Source organism: Sander lucioperca, chromosome 22 (assembly GCF_008315115.2).
Source record: "Sander lucioperca isolate FBNREF2018 chromosome 22, SLUC_FBN_1.2, whole genome shotgun sequence".
Classification (NCBI taxonomy): Eukaryota; Metazoa; Chordata; class Actinopteri; order Perciformes; family Percidae; genus Sander; species Sander lucioperca.
The window spans coordinates 22352190-22365927 of NC_050194.1; the positions used below are offsets into that span (position 1 = coordinate 22352190).

At 38.3% G+C, this 13738-nt stretch overlaps 1 protein-coding gene across 45 annotated transcripts in view; it reads left to right on the forward strand.

The window, feature by feature from the left end:
- The window catches only part of LOC116061495 (ankyrin-3-like), a 172946-nt gene that overhangs the window by 133062 nt on the left and 26146 nt on the right, over nucleotides 1–13738 (forward strand). For 37 of the 45 annotated variants that reach the window (XM_035997562.1, XM_035997560.1, XM_035997593.1 and 34 more), the window contains 9 exons: nucleotides 6037–6191; nucleotides 6486–6697; nucleotides 6804–7011; nucleotides 8654–8750; nucleotides 8855–9083; nucleotides 9859–9984; nucleotides 11304–11426; nucleotides 11935–11961; nucleotides 12578–12659. In XM_035997562.1, the coding sequence (XP_035853455.1) occupies nucleotides 6037–6191; nucleotides 6486–6697; nucleotides 6804–7011; nucleotides 8654–8750; nucleotides 8855–9083; nucleotides 9859–9984; nucleotides 11304–11426; nucleotides 11935–11961; nucleotides 12578–12659 (1259 nt within the window). The remainder of the gene's footprint in view (nucleotides 1–6036; nucleotides 6192–6485; nucleotides 6698–6803; nucleotides 7012–8653; nucleotides 8751–8854; nucleotides 9084–9858; nucleotides 9985–11303; nucleotides 11427–11934; nucleotides 11962–12577; nucleotides 12660–13738) is intronic. The other 8 variants (XM_035997567.1, XM_035997597.1, XM_035997599.1 and 5 more) reach the window with 3 other exon arrangements.

Below are 13738 nucleotides of genomic sequence, written 5' to 3' on the forward strand. Positions count from 1 at the left end.
CTCAAGCATTAAGTCCAGCTTTGGCAGCGTAAAGGCAACATCCCTAACAGATGTAAACTGTGGAAAAGTGTAGATTGTGAGGTAATATGTGCACATGTTTTTGTTTTATATACATGAAAACTCTATGTCTATGTCAGGAAGTGTGTCAAAACCAACGGAAATGATAAATTTGGCTCAACTGAATGCCAAGGTTTTAATGACCTGTTTAGTGTATTAAATTACAGTGTAAATACAACAAAACAAAATGCAACATACTGTATATGTCTGCATGTTTAATTAAGATGGTTCTGAATTTGATTACAGCTTTAAGACAAACATCTGTTACTCTAGAGCAGGGATCTTCAACAGGGGGTCCTGGACCCCCAGGGGGTCCTCAGAGTCAATGCAGGGGGGCCTCCAAATTATTGTTAATTGTAGTGTTGTGATGTGTTGTATTGTTAACATATTATTAGCAAATACAACTCCCCTCTGATGATAGGCTTACTGGCCTATAGGTATGGTCACTAAGGCCATCCACAGATACAGTTCATCCTAAGGAGTCAATGTGCCACATGTATGTTTAACATTAAAACATGATTTATAAAATCACGCCAACACTTATTAGGCTATTTTAATAGCTTAGTATTATATGCAAAAAAGGTATGTATAAAGGCTTTAGGCCGCCTTACACGTTACTGTATGTCCCGTTTATTATGCAACTTAATTTTATACAATATATGTAGTAGGGGGTACCTGCTCTATCTTTCTCTCAGTAAAGGGTTCCTTGGCTTAAAAAAACATTGAAGACCCCTGTTATAGAGTTTATAATTGTGTTTATGATAGGGCTCAAAGACATACTTATTTGTTAATTGTTGTTTTTTTCCCCTGATTAATCAATTAGTTTAAAGATTTGAGGTCAGTTCTAAAAAAAAAAATAGAAATTAAGTTTAGTGAAATAAACATATCCAGATACTTGTGTTTTGTAGGAACTTAAGTAGGATTGCTAATTGGTGTGAAGCTGATCTTTAGTATGTTTATTGTCACAATAACCCATAAACTACCAGATAAGATGCACAGGACACGTCTCCCACTAACCAGAGAGGGTTGCACCACTTAAACACCTCGTGATGCGATTGAGAGTGCTTGAAATCCAGGTAGAAAGCAAGCAGAGAAGTCTAAATGTATATCTGAAGTGCTGAAGTGATAATCGGCAGAAACGTCCACCTCCAAAGTGTCTGTAACACACACCTACTGTAATAAGAGACAGAGGCAGAACATTGACATTTCCATGATAATTATACCTTGTGTTGAAACACTATTGTAACAATATCCACTATGTCCATAGCCATAAATATTCACAATAAAATCATCTAAAAAAGGCTTTTATTGCTATGAGTAAATTATAGAGCTTTTTTTTTAATTATTATTATTTTTTACAATGTAGAAAGTAGTAGTGACTCACAAGCAAAATACATGTTTACAAGTAAAATCTAAACAATCTCAGGTCAAATCAATGGAGATGTAAAACAATATCCATAACAAGTGAGATAAAACAGCTAAGGGCAGTACTAAGACCATACATCTGTCAATTCAATTATGTTTCAATGGCTCACTGCAAACTTGTATCGAAGATAAAACCTACATCTACCATAAAATCTGAAAAACAGAAAACAACAGCAGATACCAGCAAGTGTTTGGTTTTTCTGCTGAGTAACTTAACACCTCTGACCAACAGTGATGTCACTGGGTGGCAAATATTGGACTTTTTACACCACTGCATTTCTTTGATCACTTTAGTTGCAGATTTAAATGATTAAAATGAAATAAGAATCAACTAATAGATGATGATGTAATATTATGGATGGTTAAAATGAGCTCCACCTTCACCAGCTGCAACATTAAAGGGATTTACGCATTAATGCATCAATAATTATTATACAATAATATAATAAATATATTTTCTGAAATGAGCCATTCTGCATAATGAGTACTTTTTTAATACTTTTGCACTGTGACGTAAGTAAGGTTTCAAATGCAGGACTTGTACTTGTATTTCTACACTGCAGTACTGCAACTTTTACTCAAGTAAAAATCGGAATAATTCTTCCACGACTGATTATTACTGTATCTTAAGGTGAGCAGGTAAATTCATCAGCATTAGATGTAACCAGAACACCGTGTGTGTAACGAGAAACTGATGTTGTGTGTGAGTAGTTGCCTTTACTGGTGTCACTGATGACTACTGGACAGAAAAAAACAGAAATCTTATTACTGATACAAGTCAGTGGTGTGTGCATACTGACTTTGCAAGTGTGTGTTTTGTGTATGTACGTGGGTGTGCGTGTGTGTTTCATTATCTTGCGGACACAGTAAACTACATCTTCCCAGAAAGCTGCCAGCCCTTAATGAAGGCGAGAGCCTGGTTAGTCCAGTGCTACAGCTGGGACCCAGAGGAACTAGATTTGTTGGGTAGGAACCAAATAGCATCCTCCCTCCCTGCTCCTCTCCCTCCTGTACCTCCCACCTCCTCCGAGGAAACAACATGGCCGAGGCTGATTCATGCTGATGGACATGATTATTTTACCCATCTCTGTTGATTTGTTAGGATACAACATTACTATTATATGGTTACAATGTAGTTTTGGGAAGAAATCAAGACATACTGAACCTTTTTAAAGGGAGGACACTACAGTAGATACTACTTATATTTAAAGTTAGTTGGATGATGGTTCACCACGGCAAAGTGGATTTGTTTTAGCCTCAATAACATACCAGGGAGAGTTAATAATACAGTACAGCTTTTACATTTGAGAAGTTCTTCCTAAAACTACAAAATATAGCTTTAAATCCATTATGGTTGCTTTCCAGCCACTTTCATTTAGAGACCATTGTATTTCTTTTGATTTCAGAAGCTTTCAGTGGGCTTTTGATGTCACTGAAAGTAAAGGTTTTGATTGGCTGTTTGGACTGGACTGCGCTTGTTGGGCATGAGCCTTTTCCTCCTCAAGTCGAGCATCATCCTGCTTCCCATGATCGCTGTTAATTTACTTCACCTTTTAAGATCAGTTTTATGTCATCCCTGAATATTTTTGTGTAATTAATTTACAAAGACATTAATAGAAAAGAGTTGTACTGATCCATACTGTAAAAACTTGGAAGGGTCGATTCATTATGCTACTTTTGTGGTTTGTTGTCACGTTACAATCTTCATTGTATTTGTACAGGCTTGTAATTCAGGTTTTCTTCATAAAAATGTAAATTATGAGATTTTAAGCACCTATAAAACTTCTCCACAATATTATTATATTATACATTCATTCATGACTGAATAAGCAACAATTAAAGTGGCGTTTCGATGACAACATCAGCGAACGGCACAAATATTGTTTTTTCCGAAGTAGCCCCGCCTGCTTCAAAACAGTGAGAAGATCGCAGAAGAAGAAAAAACTCAAATATGTTTTGTGAAAAAGGAAAAAAAAAACATTGTACCAGTTGTGTCCAACTTCCACAGTCTGATGTGAAAGTCTTAACATTAGCTAGCTTAACTATCTAGCTTAAACCCATCAGAAATGTTCTATCTTATGGTTTAAATTGCCCAAATTATGAAAAAAACACTTTTTCTGGGATTTGGGGTGTTATTTTGTGTCTCTGGTGCTTCCACACACATACAAACTTGGGAAAAAAAACATCCATGCTAGCAGTTAGCCCCCTCGTTCTCAATGGCAAAACACTTCTACAACACACACAAGTTCACCATAATCTACAAAAGAACTATTTACATGTCCCTGTTCTGCAGGTATTCCACGCAAAGTTGGAAGTGCGCCCTCGTTTAGAAGAAGTCTCCCAGCTAATCCTACCTTGTACTAACTGAAGTTAGAGACACAGCTAGCTAGCTGATGTGATCCTTACCTAGCTACTGCACATGTGCGACTCCCAACAAAGATTGTACAGAAGTGAGATGTCTCACTCTGTAGCTAAAACTGAGAGCTCAACACACAGGGTGAAAAGAGGAGCTGCAGCAATGTGCAGTACAACAAAAATATGGTGTTTTTTGAAAATTAAACCATGTAAACCTATTCTGATATAACCTCAAAATACAATTATGAACCTGAAAATGAGCATAATATGAGCACTTTAAGTAATCATACGCTATGATTAGTTGCATTGTAAACCGAAGAATCATTTATTATAAATCAGAAACACGATACTGTAAAAGGGAAATTTCAGACAGGAAACGTGGAGAGTATAACATTACCAAACTACCGTTAGCAAGAGATGGCCGCAGCATGGCGGCTCACGATTGCGCCATGTCGGCATACCATTCAGTCATCAGCTTTTCCTGCTCGGTCTTCTGTGGGCTTAGAATGCAATCGAAACATGAGGTTCATTATGGAAAGTAAAATTTATTTCATTAATTTAGCAGAAACATCTTTTATTGTCTTTGATTCAGTTACAGTTCATTGTTGGAGCAGCAGATAATCGCACAGAACATAACAGAAAAGTTTTATATAAATAAAATAAAGTATATCATTAAAAAGTCTGTTAAAACTTGACTTAAAATTCTTGAAAGGTTTTGTGTATCATGTTTATTTTAATGGCATTTAATGACAATATTTTCAACATACTGTATAACCAGTTGGTGGCCTCGACGGTTTCCTTGCAAACTTGAAATCCTTTACATACATTACGGTTTTGTACACATGTTTACAAATGAGCTGCCAATGCAGCAAGCGCGGCTTGTCTACTTCCGCCTACAATCTGGATTCATCAATAATGTCGGCAGGAAATAGTAAATAGTGCATTTATGTATGTAGTAGGCCTACCTTAGCACTCATAGTAAGAAGCTGATTAAGGAAATAGTACTTTTAAGAAATTTTGTGACAGTTTTTTAGAGGCTGATCAATGAATATAGTTCCTCTCTGTCTGTCCTTTTGTACTCTCTACTCTGAGGGGAAAGTGGTCCTCAGAATAGAGTATAGTCATCCTCCTCTCTTGTGTTGCTATCATGCCTTGTTTGAATAAGGGCTGTGCAGCTTTCTCCCCTCACTCCTCATTCCATTTCATGTGTTTCTTGTCAAGCCATGACATGCCATGCCGTGCCAAGCCATGACATGCACTGTGAATGTCCCATCGAACTGCAGCCACAGCTATCATTATGAAGCAACACTGTCATCAGCAGAACTAAAAGTTCATTCATACCTGTACACCTGTATGTGTTTGACGCCAATGTCCTTCAATGTTCCTTGTTCATATTTCACTTTGTTTGTGGAATTAACAAACTGAACGAATGCTACTTTATTAAAGGGGCGCTATGCAGTTTTGGCAATTTCTTCGCTGTTTTCTCGCTTTTTGCTTGCAGGTTTCTCTATAGGGCTCCCCCTACAGCTTCGGAATAGATATTTGGCAACACTGTGTAAAAACTTGCTCAGTCAGTCTGCTGTTTCCTCTTTCTCTGTTCCTCCGACAATGCTTTCCTAGCTTTCTGCTTTTTTTTTGGCGGCTCAGCCATGACGATAGTGTGAAAAACTCCATCGCTACCTTCTTCTTGCTAGCCAGTTCCTGGATGGGGGCATGTAGTGGCGTGTTTGTGTGCAGTGCCTAAAGCAATTCGTTACATCGCGAGACCTGATATCACGCTGCGGCCGGCGACTCGCCGACCAAAAGTTGCAAGGGTGGTTTTTCCCGCTCACAGGCGCTAGGGGGAAGTGAGACGACCACCATTCAACCCAAAAAAAGTCATATAACCATTCCAATGACTCCGAAACTGTTTAGTTAAGGTAAATTAAGCTACAAAAACTGCATAGTTCCCCATTAATGTTAAACCCTTGCCTATGCTTAAAGATAAGCTGTATGATATGTTCTCCATCATTTGTATTTCAGATTTCATTTTGCATTGGTTTTAGCCCCAGTAGGACTATGAATTTTCACAAAATTACTACTAATATCATTGTAACCTAAACCTCTATTCTCTTGGTTTACACGTTATCTGCCATTTCAGTCTTAAATGAATAAGATATGATTAATTAAACCATACTTCCATGACATGTACCTTACCAGGCCCGTGATAGTGGAGATCCCTCATTTTGGCTCGATGCGGGGCCAAGAGAGAGAGCTGATCCTGCTGCGTAGTGAGAACGGAGAAAGCTGGAAGGAGCATCTGTACGACTATAAGAGTGATGACCTCAATCAGCTGCTCAGTGGGATGGATGAAGGTGAAGCACACAGCATTTTGACTTTTTTTCTTTAATTATTTTGGTCAAAACTTTGTCTTATAGTGGCACCTAGGCAAGGTTGTATATTTAAACATCAAGTAAAAGTATTATGTCATTTTTGTTTTTTTTATGAATGCAAGTTACGTAATTACAAGACAAGGTCATTAAAGCAGATAAAGATAATTAAGATACCTGGTGCTGGTAACACTACAAACTAAGCCCTTTCTGTAGGTTTAGAAAAAAAAATCATTTACATGTGATTGATTGTCATTTATGTATTTCCCTTCCCTGTAGAACTGGACAGTCCTGAGGAGCTGGAGAGGAAAAGAATCTGCCGCATCATCACCAAGGACTTCCCACAGTACTTTGCTGTCGTGTCTCGAATCAGGCAGGAGACCAATCAGATGGGACCAGAGGGCGGGACTCTGTGCAGCCGGAGCATCCCGTTGGTTCAGGCTTCCTTCCCTGAGGGGGCGTTAACCAAGAAGATCAAAGTTGGACTGCAGGTGAGTCTAGAGATATGGATGACTGTTATCTGTCTCCCTCAGAAAGAATTGTGACCACAGTGGCAGAAGCTAAAACAACACACATCACTGATCTCTTCTGTCCCAGGCCCAGCCGGTGCCCGACGAGACTGTGAAGAAAATCCTTGGTAACCGAGCAACCTTCAGCCCCATCGTTACCGTGGAGCCCAGAAGAAGGAAGTTCCACAAGCCCATCACCATGACAATCCCAGTCCCGCCCCTCTCAGGGGAGGGTCTTACAAACGGCTACAAAGGAGACTGTACTCCATGTCTCCGCCTTCTCTGTAGCATTACAGGTATGTGTGTGATGGTTCTGTACAGCTATCTCTGTGAGGACCAATTTGAGTTCTGCACCTTGAGAGTGAGAAATCTTTCAAAATGTGAAGTTATTTTGGCTTGTCTTTAGTTAAGGTTTAGGTTAAATTAAGGTTAGGGATTGGGGTTAGACATTTGTTTGTGATGCGCTAGAGGATACATGACAACAATCTAAATGCACTATCATTGTTTAAAAAGTGATATATACATATTTCATATTTTAACAGTTTTGTGGTGTCTGGGCAGTAAGCACTGTGTAAATTAAGAGAGTATATTTAATTTGAATAATTCTTAATTCATTAATTTAACTTTTAAAAACATCTGACAAATTATCATTAAAACATATTACTTCTAATAAAAACATGTCTGGAGGGGACCTTACATTTAAAAATGTCATAACATTGAACTAATCTAATAACTATATAACAATTCTTATTATTCAGCCTATAATATATACCTATAATAGATGTACCGTTAACCAGTTTATATTTATGACACCTTTAACTTGTTGACATTACTGACATTGTGTACATTGGTTTTTGCACATTATTAATAATATTGTTTATATTTTGTTTTATTTGCACTCTTTATATTTGCACTCTTTGTATTTGCACTCTTTTTATTTGCACTCTTTTTATTTGGACTCTTCCTACCTTGTACTGCAACTGCTGCACAACAATTTCCCTCGGGATAAATAAAGTATTATCTTATCTAAATTAGAATAGCTTTTCAAAAGAAATGATAACTTCTGTCAAGTGTGTCTGTTTTAAAATGTCACTCCATGTTCTCTGTATATCAGGGGCAATTCTAGAATCAGACCTTTAGGGGGGCTCAGCCCCTAATGAGATTGTGACACAGATACACTGACTTGCAACAGTGTTAACCCCCCTGTAAAAATCAGTAATTTAATTAGCCAATAATCGCTGAGCTATCTACTGAACAACAACGTCAGCTGATGTTTTTTGTATTATTATTGTATATGTGCTATTAACACTATGATGAAACTAAACCTGACGCTTCAGCAGTGATAAACGACCAATTTGACACAATGTTCTAACATTCAGCAATTTTAGTTGCTTACGTTTCAATTTGGGTTCTAATCTGCGCCATGAAATTACCAACTTCTTCTCTGGGGACTACCAACGTTAAACTTCACAACCGCACTCCTGCTCTCCCTCTGACAGATCAGATAGAGACTCAGCCTAGGGCGGGAGTCTGGCACAACCACGTCTGATTGGCCAACATTAAGTTTCTGTTAACCCTTTCCTTGACTGGGTTACAGGTGCATAGCATCGGCGAGAGCGACACAGGCTATTAAACCTGTTTCAAGCCCTTTGAACCTGTAATTGATTGTCCTCTGTTACTAACAGACAAGTTGGCGAACTCTAACTTGAAGACCTAAAATAGATTTTTTTTATTTTATTCAAAATATAATATATATATATATATATATATATATATATATATAATTTTTAGGGGGGCTGCGATGAAATTTAGGGGGGCTTGAGCCCCCTTAAAAAGGGTCTAAAATCGCCAATGCTGTATATTATGTACATAGAAAACGTAATTACCTCAAAGGAAATTTTCAGGATGTTTAATGTTTCCCATATGACTGTCTACCAGGTGGTACGTCCCCAGCACAGTGGGAAGACATCACTGGCACAACTCCCCTCACCTTCATCAATGACTGCGTCTCCTTCACCACTAATGTTTCTGCCAGGTGAGACACTCCACATGCACACGTCTTACACTGTGGTTATTCTGAAGCTGTTGTATACATCTCTGTGTCTGAAATGTTCATCATTTTATTTGTCGTCTGTGCAGGTTCTGGTTAGCAGACTGCCACCAGATCCCAGAGACGGTGGGCTTGGCCATGCAGCTGTACAGGGAGCTCATCTGTGTGCCCTATATGGCCAAGTTTGTGGTGTTTGCAAAGACGAATGACCCAGTGGAGTCCAATCTGAGGTGCTTCTGTATGACGGACGACAAGGTGGATAAGACCCTAGAGCAGCAGGAGAACTTTGAGGAGGTGGCCAGGAGCAAAGACATAGAGGTACATAATTATTGGTTGGTTATAATCTATTCTATTACAGACACAAGGCGAGGGATATTGGAGCATAATCCCAAATTAAGGACCTTAATATGTAATAATAGAAGTACTTTATTTTTTTATACATTGCACTTTTTTTACATTATACACAACCTTTTTATTTTTTTATTTTAGTGATTACCAAATTCCTGCACTATTGAGCAAATCCTCTGTGTGAAAGCTATTCTAATAAAACTATATTATGTGGTTAGGTGTGAAAAGTGTATGTGCACAAAGTTCTTGTCCATGGATTGTAACAAGTAACTTAACTTGATTCAACTGTCAGGTAAAACATTGGTTGTAAAGCAGTCTTTTGTCAAATGCCTTTATAGTCGGTTATTTAGTTTTTGCAGTTTAGGTTAGTCACACAGCGACTGTGTCACTTGCGAATATGTTTAAAACTCAATAATTTATTGTAAAGTGTTAACCTGGTGCTTTAAAATGATCGCAGCAGTACATGAAGCTTATATCATAAATGAGTAACTTTACTATAAAGGCAACATGAAGGAGTGCAAGGCTCAGAGCTGAAAATACTCCTGCAGTGCTGAGGAAAGAAACAGGAAGTTGAAAGATTAGTAAGTGTTTGTGCTGAGTGCTCTCGAGGGTTACAAGCCGCTGTGGGCTACTTCCAGACGTTATTATGAATACTTTTGAAAAATATGTAACGTAATGTATATGTATGTTTGATGCATGTTGTTGTTGCATGTGTCGTTCTTACCTCTGTGATGTGCTCTCTCAGGTTCTGGAGGGCAGGCCCATCTATGTGGACTGCTATGGAAACTTGGCTCCTCTGACTAAAGGTGGTCAGCAGTTAGTTCTTAACTTCTACGCCTTCAAGGAGAACCGTTTGCCCTTCTGTGTCAAGGTACTGTATACACTCTATCATCATCTACAACAACCTCCTTCTCAGACTGGAGTTGGAAGATCTATAAATCAACATGACAAAAAGTTACTAAAATTACACCAAAATTGTCATACCAGAGTACAAAAGGGCACAGGACATAATGCTGGAGAAAAGCAGCAGCCTAGATAATTTTGTTGCTGTAAAAATACTGCGCTAATTCACGATTGTTTTAGCTCTATTCCCCATTAGCTGCCCTACTCTTACCCACACTAGCTTTCAATGCAATGATCCCAGTCCACAGGGGATAACCTAGTTCCCTTTTCTCATGTCATTGATCGACCCATTAACCCCATGTTCTCCATAATCGATCCTCTTGCATCGTATGGTGAAAACGATTGTGTCTGCGCGTGAACTAAATCAGGCATCACTTTATCACAACACAACTAATTAGAACTACAGGAGCAGGTCACCATGTGTATAACACTACGTATAAATAGGGCTGTTCCATTAGTCATTATTTAATTCTCAATTAGCAAAACACTTCTGTAGATAATATGTTGAAAACAAATTCAAAGACATCTGGTTTAAAGGAATTTTGATATGCTTTGTGGTTGCATCTTGAAGCTTTACTAGATTTAGATTTTTAGATGTAGATTCAGCTTTATTGTCATTGAGTATAAGTACATGCTGAAAGTTTAATCTTTGAGGAGCAAATTCTTTGATCACAGAGCCAGCAAATTTCCAACCACTGTAAAAAAAAGTGTAAACTTTGCAAACATGTACTATGAACATATGAGATAAAGTATGCACATTTGCACACATGTGAAAAAAGTAATACTCAAGTGTAGGATTGGGCATTGAGAATCGGTTCCAACTTGGAGTCGTTTCAAATATTACGATTCCAATGGAATCATCGGTTCCAAATTTAACATGCGCAACATGCAAACTTTTTTGTATTACGTCTCGCGCACGCGCAGAACGTACGCTCAAGACAGTGTCGCTTCGGTGCAGACTGATCAGTCCGACTGCCTTTTCTGCCGACGGTCAGTCGGGTTGGTGTGTCAGGGGCTTGCAGTGTGGCAGAAAAGGCCCGGTAAAACTATAAATCACCATTGAATCAAGATAAAATATTCCTATTATCTGTGAAATAAGCATGTGACGGAGAATCGTTATCGAGAATCGATAAGAACCGGACTCGAAAGGAACAAATCGGAATCAGAATTGTTAAAATCAAAACGATGGCCAACCCTACTCAAGTGTACGGTGTACACATTATAGTACATTCGCAGTGATATTTATAAAGAAACGAGGTACATAAAGAAGCAATGTTCTCTCTCTAGGTGAGAGATCCCAGCCAGGAGCCCTGCGGCCGTCTTACGTTCCTTAAAGAGTGTAAGACTATAAAAGGCCTTCCACAAACTGCCGTGTGCAACCTGAACATCACGCTTCCTGCAGTGAAAAAGGTAAGGTAACATGAACTCACCATTCTCTGTTGTCACCTCCATAACCATACTCATGATTAGGGTACTTTTGGCCCCAATAACACTGATAGATGAAAGACAGAGAAAGACTTTGGCCAAACTGCCGCCACTGTGTCTTTTATCTGTTTAAAGCTTCTCTCTATGTAAATCGGTTATCTATGCAGTGGATTCTTGTCATTGGCTGTTTCATTTTGTTCCTACCTACCTTTTGATTTGGATGACATGCTTTTGGCTGAGGGCTTTTTTTGATTATCAAGCTGGCTTTTTGTGGCTTGAATTTATTTGCTGTTTTTGCTGCTGAGTGTTGGCGCTTTGTACTTTTTGGTGTTTGTTTTGTCTGTGTTTTTTTTATTTTTTGTTTGCTAAAGTGGCTTCTCTTCTGAGTTGGAGCTTCTGTCAATCACCCGTTTTTCACACCCTGATGTTTCTTTTCCCCCTGCTTTCCATTATGTTACTCCCCCCTGTTTCTGCAATGCATCTTGGGAACCAGGAAATGGAGTCAGATGCAGAGGATGAGGTAAACCACTACCCTCCCCACCATTTGCTGCCCTCTGCGCTAGATCTATAGCGGCCCTGCTTCATCATAGCATTATTCTTTCCGCTTCTACAAGGATAATACGAGCTTTCCTTCAAAGCAACCTTTAGCTGCTCAGTTTGCATGATATATTGTAGATATGAAAAACAATTTGTTTTATGTCCAATCCTTATCCTTTCCGCTCTACAGTATGTGATACAAGTGGCTTTGGAGTATAGATGTACTTACATTGTCCTTAAGTTAAGATTTAACCCTTAGTAACATTAACTTAAAACTGATTATTTGCTCTTTTAAGAATTTAAAATGTAGAGTTTGTAGGCTTGTCATGACTACCCTAAGCTAATTTGGCTAGCTTGGCATAGCAACATTATTGTAAGTAGTACTACAGTGCAGTGCAGTAAATGCTCTTAAAGGACAATTTGCTGCTTTATTACACAACTGTTAAATATTGGCTTTGTTTTCATGTTAATACCAACTAATGCAGACAATTAGGTTTGCTTTAATTTAACATGTATAAGGTGTTGGTCATTTGACAGCACCATACAATGTAGGATGACCAAGAACTAATAGGTTTTTGTGTTGTTTGCTATTGTTGCAGACTGAAAAGCCAGAGCGACGTCATACCTTTGCATCCCTAGCCTTACGTAAGCGCTTCAGCTATCTGGCCGAGCCTGCACTGAGTGAGTTTTGACATTTTCACTAACAACCCCTTTGATGAATATAATAATGCCAATTTTCGTGAATAAGATAGTTTATTAACAATTTTAATCAACCTGTAAAATGCGTGATAGATTTGTTTCTTACTTTATGTAAATTAAAAATGTAAATGCATATTTCTCATCCTACATAACATGCACTGTCTACATGCCTGTTTACAACATGGTACATATTTTTGCATGGGTCACTGAGTGGTTTTTGTGCTGTGCTTGCCCACCTTGTGAGTTGTACTTCTTCTGGGTTTGTTTGGTTGATTTCAAATGTTGAGTGTTAGAAGTCCAAATGCAGCAACTTAAAAAAAAAAAATCTTTACCTTACCAACCATGTTATAGGCATTTGGGCGGGAGGTTAAAGTCAAATTTGATGTGTTTTTCATTTGTCCCCTCTGAGTTTTGCTTTGTGATGATGTAGCAGCTTTTGTGGGACACGCATGCATCATAGGAGGTCTTGAGTTTGGCTTACTTTTGGTTGTTTGTTTTTCACACTTTGTGCTTGTCACCAGTTCTTACCGATCTTGCATGACAAAATGGGCCAAAACTTAAGTCTTGGAAAACACATTTTGTCATATTTTGTTTGTTACATAATAAATGGAAACTTCTGCAGCCATTGTTTTGGCTTTGCTGTATCATAGTGTCCAAATTGTCTTTGGGGAATCTATCATTACTGTATGTCATTTTTGGACCAAACAGATAAAAGGCACTTTTAAAAAGCGGATTGAAATTAGAGCCAGAATCCATACGCTGATTTTAGAACATCTGACGTCCAAAGAGAGAAGTTGTTTTTGTGTTAATCCTGGTGCATTTGTCTTACCATTTTTCTGTTGTCAATTGTTAGTCTTTGTCATTGTCTTTGGAATTTTACTTTGCTGCTGTATGTGCTTCGTTGAGTTTATTCATTATGTTGTTGCTGTTGTTGTTGCTGTTTGAGTCATGTCCCAATCCTGAATCACACAGGAACACAAAGTGTTTCTTTTCGTAACTCCATCTTCAATCAATACTCAAATATCAGCACTTTATTAAACTGCAGTTTTTCCTTCCTTGAT